Consider the following 21,551-nt stretch of genomic DNA (forward strand, 5'->3'; position numbering starts at 1 on the left):
GGGAGGATGAAATGTTCTACAGGTTTCTCAGTTTTGCAATTCTTGAAGTCAAATTTGTGTCCATTTATCCTTTGGTGTAGGGTTTGACCTGTTCTCCTATGTAGAGAACTGAAGGGCATGACATTTTATGGCATATTCAACATTAGCACTGGTTAGTTAAAATCAGTTTAACTATAAAGCAAGATACCCTTTTGATAGGAAGTTCATCTTGCAAGCTAACCCCTTGATGAGCTAATTCCAGATTCCAGCCACAAGAAATGGCTCGTGTTTGAGACAGCAAACAGCAAATATTATAGAAGACTTAAGGGATTCTTCTGCAAGTGTCTCACATTGATAAAAGTTAATTATAAGGGCAAAAAGCTCATCTCCTTAGCCCCCGCCCCTCTGAAGGCAAATATTCAGTCATCGTGTTTGAGTTAGCCCAGCACGATCACAGGTTACAGCTTGGGAATACGTTCCTTGAAGCCCAAATCCAGCAAGTTAATTATCTTCTGCAAATCCTCATAAGGATCCCCAAAACCAAAAGGAACCAAGGTATATAAGGGTATGAATTTAAGCACAAAATGTGTCCAGTTTCTACTCTAGGCTGACCTCCACGGCCACACCAGCAGCAGGAAGATGGAAGAAGGTAAAGAATTATTTTATACTTCTCTGCTTCTTTCCCATCTCTTTGGCACTCTCTCGCTCTCCCTCCTCTGCTACTGCATTCAGCCCATAAAATTTCAACCAGCTCTCTGTGAACACTATCCCAGTGTATTGTTCTGCTCTGGTTTCTCCCTTTCTGTCCTCCTAGCACACCCCCAGATCCCCATTGTGTACGATTCTGGTCACCGCAGGTCAAAAAAGATACGATAGCATTGGAAACGGTGCAAAATATGAGCCTCTTGTAGCGCAGGGTGGCAAGGCAGCCAACATGCTGTCCGAAGCTCTGACCATGAGGCTGGGAGTTCAATCCCAGCAGCCGGCTCAAGGTTGACTCGGCCTTCCATCCTTCTGAGGTCAGTAAAATGAGTACCCAGCTTGCTGGGGGGTAAACGGTAATGACTGGGGAAGGCACTGGCAAACCACCCCGTATTGAGTCTGCCATGAAAACGCTGGAGGGCGTCACCCCAAGGGTCAGACATGACCTGGTGCTTGCACAGGGGATACCTTTACCTTTACCTAAAGCGATGGATGGAACACCTTCCCTAGGAAGAATGGTTGAGGAAGTTCAGGGCTCTTGAGCTTGGAGAAATGACGATGGAAGGGTACCTTGAGAAGAGGCATACAAAATGATGCATGGGATGGAGAAGGGAGACAAAGGAGGATTTTTCTCCCTTTTTCACCGTACAAGAACTTGGGGGCAGTCAATGCAATTAATGAGCAGCAGGCTTAGAACAGATAAAAGGAAGCCCTTCCCCACCCAAAGGGTTATTAACATGTGGAATTCACTGCAGGAGGAAGTGGTGGTGGTGGTGGCTACAAGGATGGACAGCTTCTAGAGAGGATTGGGTGAACATCTGGAGCAGAGGTCCATCAGTGGCTCTTAGCCACAAGTATAGATGGAATATGCTTGTTTGGCGTGGTGTTGCTCTACATTCATGCTGTTTGGTGGCAACAGTGGGAGGGCTTCTGGAGTTCTGGCCTTCCTGGTAGACCTCCTGATGGCCACTTGGTTTTGGCCACTGTGTCACAGAGTGCTGGACTAGATGAGCCATTGGCCTGATGTTCTTATGTTTGGGGCAGTGATGCTCTGTATTCTTGCTGCTGTGAGGCTACAGTGGGAGGCCTGATCCCACTGGTGGACCTCCTGATGGCCCTTGGGATTTGGCCACGGTGTGACACAGAGTGGTAGATTGGATGGATCCAACACAGCATCTCTTTTCTCCCCATGTTCTCTTTTCTCCCCATCTCCATGCATCTCTGCAACCCAGCAGCTTTCCTTCACTCCCATCCTCTGCCCCAGAAGTCAGTCCCCTGTGAGTCGGCCCATCTCTGTCTGTCTGTCTATTTGCCTCATATCTCATTAACTCCTTCCACTTGGCCACTGCCAGGACAGACCCATGAACACACATGAAAATGACTTATAGTGAATTAGACCTTTGGTCTGTAAAGGTCAGTATTGCCTACTCAGACTGGCAGCAGTTCCCTTAGGTCTCAATGAGAGGTCTTTCACGTCACCTCCTGCCTTGCCCTTTTCAACTGGAGATGCCAGGGGATGAAACTGTGTCCTTCTGCATGCAAAGCAGAGGTTCTTCTACTGTGCCACAAAACCTCTTCTGGACCCACCCAGCGCATACACAACTATTCTATTTATTGCACATGCAAAAGGGACTCAGAAGAGGAAGGCAAACTATTGTCAAATAAGGGGTTAGGACGGAGAGTGTTTTGCCACAATTAACATGAGCCCCTGCTAGCACCACAACAAGCTCTCCACAGATTGGGAAGGGTTTGGAGGGTGACATTTAAAGGGCCCACCAAACAGCTGATACAGAAGACCAGCTGTTTGGTGGGCTCAAAAGTAATTGTAGTCCATGGACATCTAGAGAGCCACAGTTTTGCCACAATTAACATGAGCCCCTGCTAGCACCACAACAAGCTCTCCACAGATTGGGAAGGGTTTGGAGGGTGACATTTAAAGGGCCCACCAAACAGCTGATACAGAAGACCAGCTGTTTGGTGGGCTCAAAGTAATTGTAGTCCATGGACATCTAGAGAGCCACAGTTTGGCCACCCCTGATCTATACAATTTAACCCATATATCTATTACTTAACAGAGGTCTTCATGTGCAGCTCATTTGGGAAAAGAGCATGCCAAAATGAGGCAGTGTATACATGGGTCTAAGAGCTAAGTCCTATACTATTGTGTGCATGTGTGCTAGGGTTGCCAGCCCCCCACCCTACCCTGGAGACAGGGGTATCTACCACTGTCAATGGCATTTAGCAAAGAGCCCTTCATTCCTAGTTTCGGTAGCTCCAAGCCAGAGATGGATGCCAGGCTTCTCACTTAAGGAGAGGACATTCTCACAAAATGCTAGACATGCAAATGTTACAGCAGGGACACCAAAAGCTCTTTGCAGAGACAGCATCTTGGCAGCGTCCCCTTGGCAAGGGGGAAATTGCACCCTGGCACTCACGCTCTGTAAATGAATGGCACAAAACGTGAGCAGACGAACTGAAGTTTTTTCCCCACCCCCTTACCCATGTTTACATTTTTACACAGCCAACAAAATTCAGCTGGGCCCATTCCAGGTATCTTTGCCACCTACAGTCAGCACCCTTCAATTGGGACCTGGAGGACTCTCACAATTATAACTCTCTGCCAGAGGATGGAAGTCAGTTGCTCTGGAGAAAATAGTTCCTTCGGCAGGTTCTGGAAGCTCGGGAAGCTCTGGCCTGCTAGACCCAATAACCAAGAATTTCCCAACCCGGAGTTGGCAAATAGGGATGTGCACAAGGGGGAAATCAGAACATTTTGGATCTGAAGTTTCCTGATTCCGTACAACTCGAACCAACTCAATCACTGATTTGAGTTTGACCAATTCGGAAACCTCAAACTGATTTGGAGGAAACAGCGCCAGACTGCTGATCTCGGAGATACAGGTGTTTGGCAGGGTCTTTATATGTCTCCCTGCAGACCCCACTGAGGCTGGGAGAGCAGGAAGCATTTAAAGATTCTCAGGATCAGCTGTTTGGCAGAGTCCCTGTCTGATCCTTCCCAGGCTGCAGAGAGGCTCCACCTCCTGAGGAAGCCTGTTCCACTGAGGAACCGCTCTAACTGTCAGGAACTTCTTCCGGATGTTTAGCTGAAAATTATTTTGAATTGATTTGAACCCACTGGCTCTGAAGCTTCAGATTAATGGTTTCAGCTTCTATGGCAAGTTTAGGCTTGGTTTGACCTAGAACCCACTCATTTGTCTTTCTGGAGACCCATGTAATCCACAAAACTCACATCCAGCACCGGATTCCAAATGAAACAGAAGCATGCCAGTCTCCAAATCAACCAGTACCACTACCTCAAAGATAACGATACACCCAGTGCACGTCCATAAATTCCTTGCGAAGTGTAACGCTCTTAAGATTAAAAATGATAAAAACAATAAAGGAGCAGTGTTCTTCCAGGCGTTTGTGTCGGATTATGTTAAGCAGCAGAAGGCAGCATCAGCAAATAAGCCGTCTATCGCCCCTTCCAACTTTCACTCTGCCAATGGTATTCAGCAGAATTCAGTTCTATGGGGGGGGGAAGGGGCGGGAAATGGGCAATTAGAATGCTGCAGGGATGGAACACTGTCCTGAGGAAGAAAGGTTGAAGAGGTGACTAAGAGGGGACATGACAGAGGGTTATAAAACTGGCCATGGGGATAGAGCTGTCGTTAGCACCTGGGCGTTGCCAACTAGGCCCCCTCTCCTCCCCGATAGTGGGTATTAGTCTTGGGCGTGGGGCTTGTGTTATTTCACCTGTTTGCTGTGTATTTTTTAAATATTGTATCGGTATGTCCTTTTAATGGGGTTTTTAGCATCAGAGAATCATAGAGCTGGAAGGGTCCTCGTGGGTCATCTAGTCCAACCCCCTGCACTAGGCAGGACACCCACAACCCTATGGCTCATCCACTGTCACCTGCCACCCCCTTAAGCCCTTCACAGCTTTAATGGGATTTTAATGAGGACTTTGTGACCCCACCTCGAGCCATTGTATGGGAGTGGCGGTATATAAATAAATAAATAAATAAACAAACAAACAAACAAACAAATAAAATAGAGAAGGGAGAGAAAGAAGTACCCTGCTGAAGAACAAGAAGAAGAGCTGGTTCTTATATGCTGCTTTTCTCTACCCGAAGGAGTCTCAAAGTGGCTTACAGTCACCTTCCCTTCCTCTCCCCACAACAGACACCCTGTGAGGGAGGTGAGGCTGAGAGAGCCCTGAGATTACTGAAGAGGAAGAAGAGTCGGTTCTTAGATGCCATTTTTCTCTACCCGAAGGAGGCTCAAAGCAGCTTACGGTCGCCTTCCCTTTCCTCTCCCCACAACAGACCCCCTGTGAGGTGGGTGAGGCTGGGAGAGCCCTGATATTACTGCTCGGTCAGAACAGCTCAATTAGTGCTGTGAGGAGCCCAAGGTCACCCAGCTGGCTGCATGTGGGGGAGCGCAGAATCAAACCCGGCATGCCAGATTAGAAGTCCGTGTTCCTAAGCAGTGCACCAAGCTTAACTTCCAAAGTCTGATGAGATCGAGTTATCTTGAGTCAGGGCGAAGTCTAACTCTGGAATCTGACTTTTTCTGTACTTCCACTGTGATGGAATATTTCACCCTTTTTATTTCTGAGGCTTTTTTTTTAATATGGAAGGTATTCTCTTCGCCTTGGGAGTTGACTTTTTGGCTTTCGAGCAGGTTACTGAGGAAAGCTTAGGGCTGATCCTGCGTAGAGCAGGGGGTTGGACTAGATGGCCTGTATGGCCCCTTCCAACTCTATGATTCTATGATTCTATGATTCTATGATTCTATGATTCTATGATTCTATGATTCTATGATTCTATGATTCAGGGTGATCCTCCATTGAGCATGGGGGTTGGACTAGATGGCCTGTATGGCCCCTTCCAGCTCTATGATTCTATGATTCTATGATTCTATGATTCTATGATTCTATGATTCTATGATTCTATGATTCTATGATTCAGGGTGATCCTCCATTGAGCATGGGGGTTGGACTAGATGGCCTGTATGGCCCCTTCCAACTCTATGATTCTATGATTCTATGATTCTATGATTCTATGATTCTATGATTCTATGATTTTATGATTCTATGATTCAGGGTGATCCTCCATTGAGCATGGGGGTTGGACTAGATGGCCTGTATGGCCCCTTCCAGCTCTATGATTCTATGATTCTATGATTCTATGATTCTATGATTCTATGATTCTATGATTCTATGATTCTATGATTCTATGATTCTATGATTCTATGATTCTATGATTCAGGGTGATCCTCCATTGAGCATGGGGGTTGGACTAGATGGCCTGTATGGCCCCTTCCAACTCTATGATTCTATGATTCTAAAGTACCCTCTGTCCTGCAGAATCTGACTGAGCTGTTTTGATTTGCTGCACTGATATTTGCACTTTCGTTCCACTGAAATCCACAGCAGGCACTTGAGAAGGGAGAAAATGTTTCCAAAAAGTGTAAAAATGGTGGGATCAGGGCTTGAACAAAAAGAATTTCCTTCCCTCCCATCTGCTCAATGGCAGTGGTTGACGGAGTCCAAAACATAAAGAAAGACTTATTTGCACTACAATTTATTGTGCACCTGTCTAAACAGACATCACACAAGGGCACTTAACAACAAGAAACCACAACAAAAGCCAGGTTTCATTAGTCCCTACCAAGGCCTGAACTTCATAATCAATGTTTTGTGCGAGGAAATGGTTGCCATTGTTTTGTGACGTTTCAGCACATTTTGTTATGCACCGTTATACTATTACTAGGGGCCTGTCTGTTGCATTCAGGAATACAACGGGAACTAGATTGGGGAGGTGGGGTGGAGGAACTCTGTGGATGGCCTCCAAATCCCGCCCCCCAGGACTTGGAAAGGCTGCAGGCAGGTGTTAGGGAATTCACCAGCAGGGCCAGCTCTCATGCGGCAGAGATCTGCAGCCTCCGAGCCTCGGAGGAAGTGGAAGGAGGAGGGGGTGGTCAGGGTGGGGTAAAGGTAAAGGTAAAGGTATCCCCTGTCAAGCACCGAATCATGTCTGACCCTTGGGGTGACGCCCTCCAGCGTTTTCATGGCAGACTCAATACGGGGTGGTTTGCCAGTGCCTTCCCCAGTCATTACCGCTTACCCCCCAGCAAGCTGGGTACTCATTTTACCGACCTCGGAAGGATGGAAGGCTGAGTCAACCTTGAGCTGGCTGCTGAGATTGAACTCCCAGCCTCATGGGCAAAGCTTTCAGACGGCTGCCTTACCACCCTGCGCCACAAGAGGCTCATACAGGGTGGGGGGTGGAAGGCAATTGGCTGACTGTTGGACAGACAGGCAAGCCAGTTGGAGGAGGAGGCACTCGGGGGCAGGACAGCCGCACAGAGTGGGTGTTAAGCGCTGAGTGGCACTTAAGCCATGAGACCAGCTCCTCCTCCAAGTCCTCACCAGAAATATATTATGTGGAACAGCTAACAAAGCCAACAAGAAATGCAAGCAGCTAATCACCCAGTCTGCTATTGAGGCATCTTGGATATGCACTTGGTTAAAAGAAATGAGATGCTGTCTACACTTTCCTTTATCAACTTCCATCCATCCATCCATTGGGTATGTAGCTTGGCTATCATTTCCAGACTTGTAATCAAGGGTGTCAAAGGCTGTTCTGAATGTCAAAGAAGCCTTTATTCTGTGGACTGCTTCTGAAAAAGTCCCGATTTTCTATTATTTCTGTTATGTATTATTTATGCTTCCCACTCATGTTACACAGCACTTTCTCTTACTTAATGTAAGTCAGAGGCACTGTAGATTAAGAACTGTTTTTTGTTCCCCACTTTTTACTACCCAAAGGAGTCTCAAAGCAAGTGACAGTCACCTGCCCTTCCTCTCCCCTCACATGTGAGGCAGGTGAGACTGAGGAAGCTCTGAGAGAACTATGACTGGCCCAAGGTCACCTAGCAGACCCCATGTGCCTCAAAGCAGCTGATAATCACCTTAGCTTCCTCTCTCCATGAGGAACACCCTGTGAGGGAGATGAGGCTGAGAGAGATCTGAGAGATCTGTGACTGCCTAAGGTAACCCAACAGGCCTCATGGGTCTCAAAGCAAATTTATAATCACCTTCCCCTCCTCTCCCTACAACAGACAACCTGTGAGGTAGCTGAGGCTTAGAGAGATCTGAAAGAACTGTGGATGGCCCAAGGTCACTCAGCCAGCTACATCTGGAGAAGGAGAGAATGAAATCCTGTTGTCTTAACCACTATACCGTCGTTGCTCTTAACCACTACACCATGCTGGCTCTCAATGTCTTTTACATCATCCAGTATTTTTTTTTGCTCACCTTCCTTTTCTTTTGAGACACAAATTCTCTTTTGCTCAGTAGAATGAAAAATGTGAGAAAGGAAGTCCAAAGGGGAGGTGCTGGTAACTGAACTGATAAAATATCCTTTTTGTCATGTACGATGTCACTAATTGCTAGTAAGTTCAAACTTCATCAATGGAAAGAAGAAGAAATCATTTAATCCATTCCTTTGTGTGTGCTTCCATTAATGCTTCTCTCCATTAAATGTTCTAGAAATCTGTCTCGTGTGTGTGTGTATCTCTCTCTCTCTCTCTCTGATATAGATATAGATAAAGATATATAAAAAGAGCCTCAAAGAAACGAGGCTTTTGAACTCTGGTGCTGGAGAAGACTCTTGCGAGTCCCTTGGACTGCAAGGCGAACAAACTGGTCAGTCCTAGAGGAGATCAGCCCTGACTGCTCCTTAGAAGGCCAGATCCTGAAGATGAAACTCAAATACTTTGGCCACCTCATGAGAAGGAAGGACTCCCTTGAGAAGAGCCTAATGCTGGGAGCAATTTAAGAAGGGGACGACAGAGAATGAGGTGGCTGGATGGAGTCACTGAAGCTTAAATGGTAGAAGGAATGGTAGAGGACAGGAAGGCCTGGAGGATCATTGTCCATAGGGCCGCGATGGGTCGGATACGACTTTGCACCTAACAACAACAACAATAAGGTATGTTTAGTTCATTTACGCTTAGCTTAGGCCTTTTTTAGCCTAGCACAAGCAGCAAGCCTACTGCAGGCAGCCCTGGAATCAGAGATTGAGCTCGCCTAGCTGGGAAGTCTCCTCTTGAGCTATCCATGGTGCTGCATCTTATCCCCAGATGGTCTGTTTCCCCATTGGCTTCAGGACCACGGACAGCTCCAGAGAAGGAGTTCATAAGGGATGCCACACTTGTGACCACCTTGCCTTTCCTCTCCGATCCTGCCCATTATGTGCCCCCCCCCCTCATCCCAAATGGGACATCTCACTTGTTCAATATTTTCAACATCTACACAATGGGAGTGAAGCGGTGGCAAGAAATACAGCAATGTCTGCTCACAAACAGATGGGCAAAGTGGGGGAAAGAACAGCCCATATAAAAAATATTTTAAAAAAAATCCAGGGAGTTTGTGTACCCTAGCATTTGGAGGAGGGAGGGATATGTTCCTGGATCAGAGCCACCACGTTGGGCAATAAAGCCATCACAAATGTGAATGGAAAACACAACTGACAGTCACATGGAAATGCAAACGTTCACCAACACTGTTGACAGGCAGACACCCCCCAAGACCCAATTTAGAAGAAGAAGAAGAGTTGGTTCTTATATGCCACTTTTCTGTATCTGAAGGAGTCTCAAAGCGACTTACAGTCACCTTCCCTTTCCTCTCCCCACAAGAGACACCCTGTGAGGTGGGAGAGGCTGAGAGAGCCCTGATATTACTGAAGAAGAAGAAGAGTTGGTTCTTATATGCCACTTTTCTCTACCTAAAGGAGTCTCAAAGCGGCTTCCATTCGCCTTCCCTTTCCTCTCCCTGCAACCGACACCCTGTGAGGGAGGGGAGGCTGAGAGAGCCCTGATATTACTGAAGAAGAAGAAGAGTTGGTTCTTATATGCTGCTTTTCTCTCCCAGAAGGAGTCTCAAAGCGGCTTACAGTCACCTTCCCTTTCCTCTCCCCACAACAGACATCCTGTGGGGTGGGTGAGGCTGAGAGAGCCCTGATATCACTGCTCGGTCACAACAGCTTTCTCAGTGCTGTGGTGAGCCCAAGGTCACCCAGCTGGCTGCATGTGGGGGAGCAGGGAATCGAACCCAGCTTGCCAGATTAGAAGTCCCCACTCCTAACCACTACACCAAACTGGCTCTCAGTTTGTTGGACACATACTTCCTTTTTAAAAACTTCACCCTGCCAATATTTATTTGTCTTTAAAGGCTTCTCGTTGCACGGGAATACCATTTTGCTGATCTTGTGCATGAAGATCCTCCCCAGACACTATTTGTACTGGGTTTCTTTTGACTATCAACAGGTAGTCAGGATCATTCTAAGGACAGCCAGTTAATAACAGTGCCAGTCTTTCCGATAAGCTCATCACCATATATTTTAGAGAGCGTGACAGCAGGGGTCAGCTCCTTACGAGTCCCCTAATTTGATAAGCCATTTTAAGTGTTGGGTGAATAAAGCCAAAATTACTATATATGAAAGCAGCAATCAATGCTACCTCGATTAACCACCCGAACAGCAACACAAAATTTACACATCTCTTTTTACGCTGGGTGGATATGTGGCCAGCCTGTTTCAGATATGAAAAATAAAGCTATGGTTTTATTTGGCCTAATTTGGCTGAGACAGACTGCGAGGTTTCCCCACTACCCAGAGACATCTGGTGAGCTCCTGGAACTCTTCCCCAGAACAGGGGGTTTAGCTCCCTTGGAGGAAATGGGTGCTTTGGAGATTGGACTATTATTATTATTATTATTATTATTATTATTATTATTATTATTATTATTATTACTACTACTACTACTACTACTACTACTACTACTACTACTACTACTACTATTATTTAATTTTTAGACCGCCCTTCTCCAAATAGGTCTCAGGGCGGTTTACAACATAAACAGTTAAAAACACAATAAAATCCCCACAAAAATACCCAATTTACGTCAAACAACGTATCACATATAACATATAAGCGGTGGTGGTCACAATTCTAATCGTATTTACCCAACTTCCCCCATGTTCAGCCTGGTGGGGAGAATAATATTCAGAAGAGGGTGGCACCAATACAATAGATCTAACAATGATCTCGATGTTAGAGATCTCAATATTGGAGGGGATCCTCTGATGGATTAGTGGGAGAGCTGCCCTGGCCTCAACCATATGCCTAGCGGAAGAGCTCCATCTTACAGGCCCTGCGGAAAGCTGTTAACTCCGGCAGGGCCCTTAGCTCTTCTGGGAGCTCGTTCCACCAGGTTGGGGCCAGGACTGAAAAGGCCCTGGCCCGGGTCGAGGCCAGGCGAACATCCCGTGGGCCCGGGATAACCAGTAAATTCATACCCGCAGATCGGAGTGCTCTACGGGGGGCATAAGCAACCAAGCGGTCCTGCAGGTAGATGGGACCCAGGCCGCGTATAGCCTTAAAGGCCAATACCAATACCTTGAATCGGATTCGGAGACAGACTGGTAACCAGTGCAGATGACAAAGCACCGGCTGAATGTGGGCCCTCAAAGGTGTGGAATTATACCCCACTGGGGCCCTTCCCCTCTCCAGAATCTGCCCTTCCCAAGCTCCACCCCCAGTCCCTGGGAATTGCCCAGCCCAGAGCCAGCGACCTTAATGTCAAACCAGGATCTGGACACATGACAAATCCATACGCACCCCTCCGAACATCGTGCCGCCTTCTACAAGTAATAACAGGCCCCCAAAACCTAGCTACAGAAGCCTGCATCTTTTTGAGAAAAGGTAAAGGTAAAGGTATCCCCAGTGCAAGCACAGAGTCATGTCTGACCCTTGGGGTGACGCCCTCTAGCGTTTTCATGGCAGACTCAATACGGGGTGGTTTGCCAGTGCCTCTTTTTGAGAAAAGGCAGGCTAAAAATCAAAACACACAAGAAGAAGAAGAACACAGTCATATCTCCCCAGACTTCTGTGCAGTTTTATTTTTACTCGTTCCATCCAGAGAACCCTCAAGCAATGTACAGGAAGATAAAAGATGGAACGATGTCGTTTTATGTAGTCACAGGCTTGGACCTGGGGAGTGAGTTTCCTGCATGCTAGACGGCCTCAGCCATGGGATATGCTTCCTGTGACACTAAAACGTCCGTTGGCACAGGTTCAGTGCTTTTCAATGGGCCCGAGGGGAAATGGAAGGTTTAGCAGAAGAGGAAATGCAGTCTGGGGCAGAGATTGTCTAGATATGCTTGGAACTCGTTCGCAGGATCCGAGCCATCCTTGGCATTTTTAAAATACCTTGCACAGGTGTCTGTATGTAGCACTACCGCCTAACCCTATCAAGTGCCAGGACAAACACCTTTAAAATGTTTGGGTGGGGCTTTGGCTCATGAGTAGAGCATCTGCTGGGCATGTAGAATATCCCAGGTTCAGTCCGTAGTTTTCAGGTGAAAGATCAGGCCTTAGGTGAGGGGAAAGACCTCCACCTGAGACCATAGAGAAATTCTGCCACTATTAATACTGAGAGTGTTAACCTGAAGGCCTGATTCAGTAGCAGAAGAAGAGGAGTTTGATTTTATACCCCACTTTTCACTGTCCAACAGAGTCTCAAAAGCAGTTTACAGTCGCCTTCCCTCCCTCTCCCCGCAACAGACACCCTGAGAGGTGGGTGAGGCTGAGAGAGCCCTGATATTACTGAATAAGAAGTGTTGGTTCTTATATGCCGCTTTTCTCTACCCAAAGGAGTCTCAGAGCAGCTTACAGTCGCCTTCCCTCCCTCTCCCCGCAACAGGCACCCTGAGAGGTGGGTGAGGCTGAGAGAGCCCTGATATTACTGAATAAGAAGTGTTGGTTCTTATATGCCGCTTTTCTCTACCCAAAGGAGTCTCAGAGCAGCTTACAGTCATCTTCCCTTCCTCTCCCCACAACAGACACCCTGAGAGGCAGGTATAGCTGAGAGAGCCCTGACAGGATTGTTCAGTGGGAACTGTAAACGTCCTGTAAAGGCCCAAGGTCACCCAGCTGGCTGCATGTGGAGGAATGGGGAATCAAACCCAGCTCTCCACATTAGAGGCCACTGCTCTCAATCGCTATATCAAGCTGGCTCTTCCTGTGTTCAATACAGAATTCCCATGAAAGCACTGAGAACGGCATTGCAGACAGACCGTCTGGCCAAGAAGCAAATCGTTCAAGGAAACCGGACAAGTTTATATGAATCTTAATTTGCACTCTGAACCAGTGGTTTCCAAACGCAGATCTGGTTTATATCACAAAGAACAGAGTGCTACAACTTGAATTGCTGATTGCCACTGTGGGATGGTGGGTGAATTTCCTCCGGGCCAGGCTGGATTTGGGAGATTTTTGGTGGGGGGATCACTTGGGCATGAAAATGGGGTCACTGTGGGTGAGCAATGTAGTTGTGAATGTCTTGCATTGTGCAGGGGGTTGTGCAGGGGACAAGATGACCCTGGAGGTCCTTTCCAACTCTACGATTCTATGATCCTATGAAACATGAAGGCAATCTGCTTGATGTGTACAACGTCCTCAATTCGCTGATGAGGGGAGGCTCCATTTCACACTAACTTCCCCCTAAATATTAACAGGCAATGACACCTTTGTCATATAGAGGGCGGTAATAAGGATGCACTAGAATTCCCTGGTGCAACTCTACTACAGTCAAAATGCATGGGAAAATCTTAGAAGTACCGGTGATGGCCGGACTGCATTCCAGAGCTGGGAAAAGTCCAGAAGAGGGCAACCAAAATGATGAGGGAATTGGAGCATCTTCCCTAGGAGGAAATGCTGAAGAGTCTGAAACTTTTCAGTCTAGAAAAGAGATGGCTAAGGGGTGACATGATATAGGTTTATCAAATGAGGCATGGGCTTGTGAGTTGACTAAGGGAAATATTTCTCCTTCTCCCAAAATACTAGAACTTGAAGGCATCTAGAGAAATCGATGGGCAGTGGGCTCATGACAGACAAAAGAAAGGATCTATTTACACAGAGAGTGATTAAAATGTGGAATTCTCTGCCTGAGGATGTGGTGGTAGCCACAGGAATAAACAGTTTTAAGTCAGGATCAGACAGATTTGTGAAGGATAACTTTATCAATAGCTACAGGGTCACTGAGGGGAACCTCAGCATTCGGAGGGCACTGTAAACCTTTGAATCCCAGACTCAGGTGGCCACATCAGGAGAAGGTTTTAGCCTCTCTTCTCTATTGTTGGCCATCCAGAGAAACTGCTTGGCCACTCTGTGAAACAGGATGCTGGACTAGAAGGATCATTGGTCTGATCCAGAAGTATACTTGTTATGTACTTATGAAGGCCTCAGCCTTCATGTCCTCTTGTTGGCTGCCCAGTGAAACTGGTTGGCCACTGCATGAGACAAGATGCTGGACTAGATGGACCATTGGTCTAACCCAGCAGGGCTCTTATGAGGTTCTTATGAAGGGCTTGGCCTATATGCCTGTTGTTGGTTGTGCAGAGGAACTGGTTGGCCACTGTGTGAGATAGGATGCTCAGCCTAGATGGACCTCTGGTCTGATCCAGCAGGGCTCTTCTGATGTTCTTATGGTCCCATCTCCTGAGTCTTGATTACCTGGGACAAGCAGAAATCAAGGGCCCAGAAGGCAGAGTTACCTGGTCAGTCCCATAGTTCCAACAATGTCTCCCCATGGATCTTGGAGACAACGGAGGAAATGTATGTGTCTTTCCAAGTGATGTGTGTGCCAGAAAATCCAGGAAATATTAGCTCCGGATACCACAACACTGGAAACATGGCTTAAACTGATAAACAATCCCTGTGTTTGCTTATTAACCTTGATTGTCACGTGGAAGGAAAGGGGGAGGAAGGGTTACTAAATGTTAATTACAAAGTGGCAAAGAGTTAAGCTGTCAGCTGTTAGTGTACACCTGCATTGGTACAGATTGCATTCACAAATGCTTAGTTCTGTTTTTCTTTAAAGTTTGATTACTTTCCTACCTCCACCGGAATAACATATTCAGGCAAGGGAGTTTTCAGAAAGGCATTACATTAAACCAACCCAACTGGAACATAAATCCCACCCCTCTTAACCAGTTCCACAGGGGGTGCAAGACAGAGCATTTGGTGCACCAGGCATTTGGTTTAGGCCAGACAGAACCACAAAAATGCTGGCCTCGGTGCCAAAAGAGAAGAAGACCGACCCTCCAAGAAGATCTGGGACCTCCCCTCTCCCTCAAGGTTCTACTGAATGGGGAGGATAGAATGTATATGAAGGTTTCAATGAACCTGTTTTTTAAACAAATGGGTTGTTTTAACTCATTTTACTACCCGCTGTGAGCTACCAGGAAGGGCAGGCTACAAGAATTATTATTATTGTTGTTATTGTTATTGTTATTGTTATTGTTATTGTTATTGTTGTTGTTGTTGTTGTTGTTGTTGTTATTGTTATTATTATTATTATTATTATTATTATTATTATTATTATCCCTTTAAGCTGTCATACATGATGTGATCTCATCACTTGGATTGCTAACATGCATGTCACAGTATCAGCATTCTTCTGAAATTTCAATAAGATTAGAAACATCTGGAAATCCTTCCAGAAAATAAGAAAGCCAGTTGAGTACCTTCAATCAACATCAAAATGCCCATTAGCCCACTGGTAAAGGGTATTTATCATGCTGTGAGTTTAAAATATTGTTTTAAGCCTTCTTGAGGTAAAAATTTTCCAACATCTGTTGCCCTGCATAAAATCTTAAGATTTGCCAGTTCATGTCAACATCCACTAAGTTTATGGCATTTCAGTAGCGTATATACAATCTTTTGTTTTCTGGATGAACTTTTCAGGTACTTTTATAGTATATATAAAAGTTCATGTACTTTTATAGTAAGAGCCATGGAGATACTTGCTTTCCAATTGCCATCTATTGGACCTGGTACGCTGTAGCCTATATAAGTTGACTGGGAGTTGTACCCATTCATCTCAGCCCATGGACACGTACACAAGAACAAGGTATTCATTAGACACGTTGGCTGGGGATGTTGGGAAACAGTTGAGAGTATATTGTGCTCAGTGGTTCCACGTACATTATCCAGCTAATGTGTATTTCCTAGCCAAAGATCAACATTCCTAAAGAAGCTATGGAAATATTGCAGCTATTGTAGAAAATACAAATAATCAATACACATCTTCTGACTTCTTTGGGCCATTCTATACATTGCCCAGGTAAGGTGCAAAATCTCCCACTGATGGCTGTTAATTTGCCTAACTTCTCCTTGCCTTCCTTCAAATGCAAGAGCTTCCACTTCAGTAGCTCCCATGAACCCAATATGTTTCAGCTAACGTCCAAAGACCAGGTGGCCCTCGACATTCACGTCTCAATACCAGAAGAAATACGACCGCTTAGAAACAGATTGCATATATTTTGCCACTTTTCAGTCATACGTGAACGAACAGTACGATGTTTAGGTCACTGCCCTGTTCAGAGATCTATCTCCAAGCATCTGGCCATTCACAAAAATTTCGCCCGGGATTGCCGATACGAACTGTCACCGAGTTTTTGGACATTCTGCCCGACCGACCTAATTGACACGTCCGCGGATCAAAATCTCCAGATGCTGCATCGGTCAACCTTCCTGATTCTGTTCTGTCGGCGACATCACGAGACTCCAAAAGGGGAGGCAGAAAACGAAACTTTCTCAGAAACATCTGGGAGGCGGAACGGCTCAAGAAGAAAAACCTGTTCCAAATCCTCCTCCAACTTAAAAACAAATAAGTAAGTAAATGAGCTTGCGCATATGCCTTTGATGTGAATTTCCACACTCACGCAGACATTCCTCCATGGCTGACATAACGGGAACACTGACAATACCTCCCCAGCAGGTTGACAGAAGACTGTAATTCATTTAAATTATGCAGCTCTGTTCCTCCGGCTGGTTGGCCCACTAGCTTTGCTTTCCAGCACAGCGTAATGTCAATGATCATTTCAACTCTGTCCTCAGCTGCCAAAAAAACGAAAGAAATGCAGCAACTTTGACACTGAACTTTCCGGGGAGGGGGCCTGGATTCAGCAAAAATAGCTACACGTCAACGGGGATGAAAAAGAGCTTCGTAGCAGCGACACAAGCTAAGAAAGCCGGAAAGATTCACCCCCCTCCCTTAAATTTAGACATGTGTGCCTATACACAGATGCCCGACAGATACCCTCAACGTTGTCTCGTGTTTGGCTAGAGCACCTGTCGGTGTGGCAAATCGAGAGCTGGATCGGCACAAGAGTCTAGCTCCAGCAGACAGATTCCCCCGGCTTGGCAGACAGACCGTCAGCAGGAAAACAAGCAAGCTCACATCACCGGAGGGGATGAGGCAGCAAGGCAGAAATGCATTTCTGGTTTCTTTGCCCTAAGCCAGCGGGAATAAAGCAGCACAGAACGGGAGCCTCTGGAGTCTTGTTCCTGGCCTACCGGGACACTTTTCAGGACAAGGGGTGGGGGGGAACCGTAGACTGTCACCCCGGCCATGCAAAACTACAGTCCTGATCCGAGCCAAAGGTCATCAGACTGCGAAACGTTCGGATCAGACTCTCCAGCGAAAGCCGGCGATAAGACGAAGCATCCGCAACCACCTGTAATAATATTCCCATCCAGGCAAGCCAATTCAAAGTCCCAAGCAAGGCAAAGGTAGACATTTTCTGCAGCTGGGTTTTGGGGGGGGGGGGTTGGGGGTGTTATTGGAGGGGAGGGGGGAGGTTAAAAAAAAAAGACACACGCACATTTTGGGAGGGGGGGGGAGTCAAACTGCTGTCTCGCTTCCTCTTACCTTTACGTTAGTCCGGAGTGCACAGTAACATGCAAAGAACATCGCAGTAAACAAGGAGCATAGGGACCAGACGATTCAGCTTCTCTGCTCGGCACAAACCATGTACACACACACACACCACACATACACACACACACACACACAGGGTCCTCAGCATGTGCTACCAAGAAGCATTCTAGTCTCTCTGTTTGAAATGCATTGATCTCTGGGCTTCCTTGCCCCCCCCCCCACCTCCCTCCCTCCCTCCCTCTCCCTCTCCCTCTCTCTCTCTCCCCCTGACTACAGAAAAGACCTGTCTTGGAGGCTCTGAATGAAAGCTACATGTCTCTCCTCTCCCCTGCCTTTGCAGAGCATCATGCGCGGCAATTTAGTGGAGAGATTTCGGCATCGGCCACTCAAAGGATGGAGACCCTCGGCTGCTTTTCCTTGCCAGCATTTTTATTTTTAAAAAAACAAAACAAAATGCACTCCACCAGGCGGAGGAGGAAAAGCTCACCCAGACGGGGGGGGGGGGTGGGGGAGAAAGGTGAGGCTTTAAACCTGCAAGTGAGGCTGGCTGCTTGCATCCCCCCCCCACCCCACCCGCCCCCCCATTGCATCTCGTGTTCATTCCTTTGCAGTCTTTTTGCAGAGGGAACAACGAATGTGACATGTGTGCTTTGTTGGGGAGGGAGGCGGCGGTGATTGAAGCAGAAACGAAAGGAGTCTCTTTTCTATTCCGGGGCTGGCCGGATCGCCTGCAAGGTTTCCGTCTCGCCTCGCCAAAGGGAGGCGACGTCACCCCGTGGCCCATGACGGATTCAACATGCCCCGCTTGCAAACGCAGGATCGGATCGGGGACGGCGGCGGGAGAGTCGCCTTCGCAACGTGTCTCAAGTTCCTTTCCGGGGGCTGATCTGGGGAGGGGGTGGGTGTGTGTGGAGGGGGGGCTATTCTCTTATCCAAAAGTCCTTTAGCCAGATGAGGCGGGTTATGAAAGACTGGGGGGGGGGGGAAGAGGAGGGAAAGAGTGGAAGAAATTCCACGATCAGCTGCCGGGGGCTGATGGCTTCTCAAGCAGTGATGGGATGATACCTGGCTAAAAATAACAAGGCTGTGGAGGGCGGGACTGTCGCCCACGCCAGGCGAAGTTCTGCCCTTCGGTTTCTGAATGGGTGAAAGGCGGCCCAATGGGGAGGCAAGGCCATTCACAAGGCTGCATCCCAAAGCCTGGACCTCACAGTTGAGCCAAACTTGCATTTTGGGGGGTGGGAGGGTGCACAGTAGGGAGGACACAGGACTGAGTGATCATAGAATCATAGAGTTGGAAGGGACCTCATGGGTCATCTAGTCCAACCCCCTGCACTATGCAGGATGCTCACAACCCTCTCGCTCATCCACTGTCACCTGCCACCCCCTTGAACCTTCACAGAATCAGCCTCTCTGTCAGATGGCTCTCCAGCCTCTGTTTAAAAATCTCCAAAGATGGAGAACCCACCACCTCCCGAGGAAGCCTGTTCCACTGAGGAACCACTCTGACTGTCAGGAACTTCTTCTGGATGTTTAGATGGATATGATCCTCCATATGTAAATGAAAAGATCCCCGCAGGTAGAAAACAGCTTTCGAGGGTGAGGCTGCTGGTCGAGAACCTGACACCCTGGTTTTCTGCATGCTTGGATTTTGTTCTGGATGGGGCAGTATTCGGTCCTGGGAGTCCAAAGTCACGCAGCCAAATACGGGCTCGCCACCCCAGTGAGAGTTAGATCAGAAATAATTTTTAAAAGGTCTTAGGTCAGTCATAGATGTGGACATGATGTTGCTAAGCTGGGGGGAAAAAACATGACCAGTGACACAAGCAAGAAATCTGCATATCAGGGGTCTTTTCTGGCAACAAAACGTCATAATGCAGCGTGAACGTGGGAAGCTGTCTTCCAAAATAATGCCAGAATCATATTTCTCTCCCCTTTTCTTTCCCAAAGCAGCAGAGATCGCAAGAGAATTGAAAAGATTCTGCTTCTCTCCAAACTTACCTACCCCTGCATGGCAAATTGTGAAGAATAAGCATAAGTCAACACGATCTGGGCAACTTGGTAGGATTTCTGGAAGCAAGAAGCTGTTACGTGAATTGCAGCCAGTTTTGACACAGGAACCAAAGCCGGGCAGGCAAAAGACCGTCTGCATGGGCAAATTGCCCTGCCTTGGATAGGCCAGGCCAGCCTGATCTTTTCACAGAAGCAGGGTCAGTCCGACAGAAACTTCCCCAATTTGGGTTGTGACAGATTCCTCTCTCCATATCTGCTTCTTCATGGGTCATCTCAAATTCCCCGTCCACTCCCAAGGGGAGTCTAGTAGACCTTACAAGAAAGGGTGGCATTGTGTTTAGAAGAGATCACTTGAAAATGCACAAGGTGGAATTTCAAGCGGACGGAACTCGACTAGGGGAACCAGGATTCCTCTGCCCCCCTCCTTCACTTTGTGCATTTCCCCCACATAGCCCCTCACACCCACTCCTATGCTGCATGGAAGCTGCCACCAATATATAGTCACGTCAGATTTTATTGCGTGTAGCCATAGGCCATTACAATGCAAAAGGAAAATATAAAAGGATTTCAAACATTTCAAATCAGTAATAAAAGAAGCAAATAAGAGAATGTGCAGTCTCTGACAACAATCACTTAACATCATAAAAACATTTCCAGACACATGTCCACCTATCCTATAGCTCCTCTAGGTACTTGCTCTCTGCAGCACCACTCTGGCCCTTATTTTCTTTGCTGCAAGGGCAAATAATGACATTTTGTTAGAAACAAATGAATTCATATCTGCTAACAATAACACAGGTTTTTCCTGGTCGGATTTATCATTTAGCCCATCTAGTAGGCCAGCAAGAAATTTGGCCCTATGATCTGTATACAACGGGCAAGTGAGATATATATATACCCCACTCCTAAAATACTCCTTAAAGGGGATAGGATGTAAGGTACTATGTACCCCTTCATTACAGAACTGAGCTAAAGCCCCACCGTCCTTCCTGCAAACGGATACAGCAGCATCAGTAATTGCCTACCTTCTTAAGCATTTTTCCAACATTTTGACATTTTTCAGAATTTGTTGTAATTGCTTCCCCTCTTTTAATAGCACTCACTGGCTGAGCCAAATCTGCATTGTGATTGTCTTGATTGACAGAAATTTGGCATTATTATTATTCAGCCTTCCCTCCGGACAGTTCACCGAAGCTCCTTAAATTGCTCTCCCTCCTTCCATTTTTACTTCCCAATGACCATGTGATGTAGGATGGCCAGTTTGGTGTAGTGGTTAGGAGTGCGGACTTCTAATCTGGCATGCCGGGTTCGATTCTGCGCTCCCCCACATGCAGCCAGCTGGGTGACCTTGGGCTCGCCACAGCACTGATAAAACTGTTCTGACCGAGCAGCGATATCAGGGCTCTCTCAGCCTCACCCACCCCACAGGGTGTCTGTTGTGGGGAGAGGAATGGGAAGGCGACTGTAGGCCACTTTGAGACTCCTTTGGGTAGAGAAAAGCGGCATATAAGAACCAACTCTTCTTCTTCAGTAATCTCAGGGCTCTCTCAGCCCACCTCCCTCACAGGGTGTCTGTTGTGGGGAGAGGAAAGGGAAGGCGACTGTAAGCCGCTTTGAGCCTCCTTTGGGTAGGGAAAAGCGGCATATAAGAACCAACTCTTCTTCTAGGATGGGCAGAGAGACTGGCCAAGAGCACCCGATGCAGTTGATTTTTTTAAAAATTTACTTCATTAATAATAATTAATAAATATTGTTTGTTTGTTTGTTTATTACCTTCACTGCCTCTGGCAACTCGGGGTGAGTTACAACAGTTGAATTTACATAGGGTATAATCAATATAGCAACTTAATTGAACTTAATTAATCAAACATATTAAAACTTTACAACTATTACAAAAATATTGCCCAGGTTTTAATATCAGAAAGGCCAGGGGAGAGTCAAAAGGCCATTTAGATGGAGTAAATTGGATGGGTTTCCAGTAGGAAACCCATTTTTGTTTTCTCCTCACAACCACTCTGTGAAGTAGTTTAGGATGTGAGTGTGTGACCAGCCTGTTGTCCCCGTC

At 46.9% G+C, this 21,551-nt stretch overlaps 1 protein-coding gene across 14 annotated transcripts in view; it reads right to left on the bottom strand.

The window, feature by feature from the left end:
* Positions 1–21,551, bottom strand: part of DLG2 (discs large MAGUK scaffold protein 2) — a 1,130,680-nt gene that overhangs the window by 798,109 nt on the left and 311,020 nt on the right. Inside the window, exon 1 of one of the 14 annotated variants that reach the window (XM_077341338.1) lies at positions 17,465–17,665. The exons of 12 other annotated variants lie outside the window; for them this stretch is intronic. In XM_077341338.1, the coding sequence (XP_077197453.1) occupies positions 17,465–17,506 (42 nt within the window). In that variant the 5' untranslated portion in view covers positions 17,507–17,665. Of the gene's footprint in view, positions 1–17,464; positions 17,666–21,551 lie in introns of those variants that run through there. One more of the 14 variants, XM_077341337.1, reaches the window with a different exon arrangement.

This window comes from Paroedura picta, chromosome 6 (genome assembly GCF_049243985.1).
Source record: "Paroedura picta isolate Pp20150507F chromosome 6, Ppicta_v3.0, whole genome shotgun sequence".
Classification (NCBI taxonomy): Eukaryota; Metazoa; Chordata; class Lepidosauria; order Squamata; family Gekkonidae; genus Paroedura; species Paroedura picta.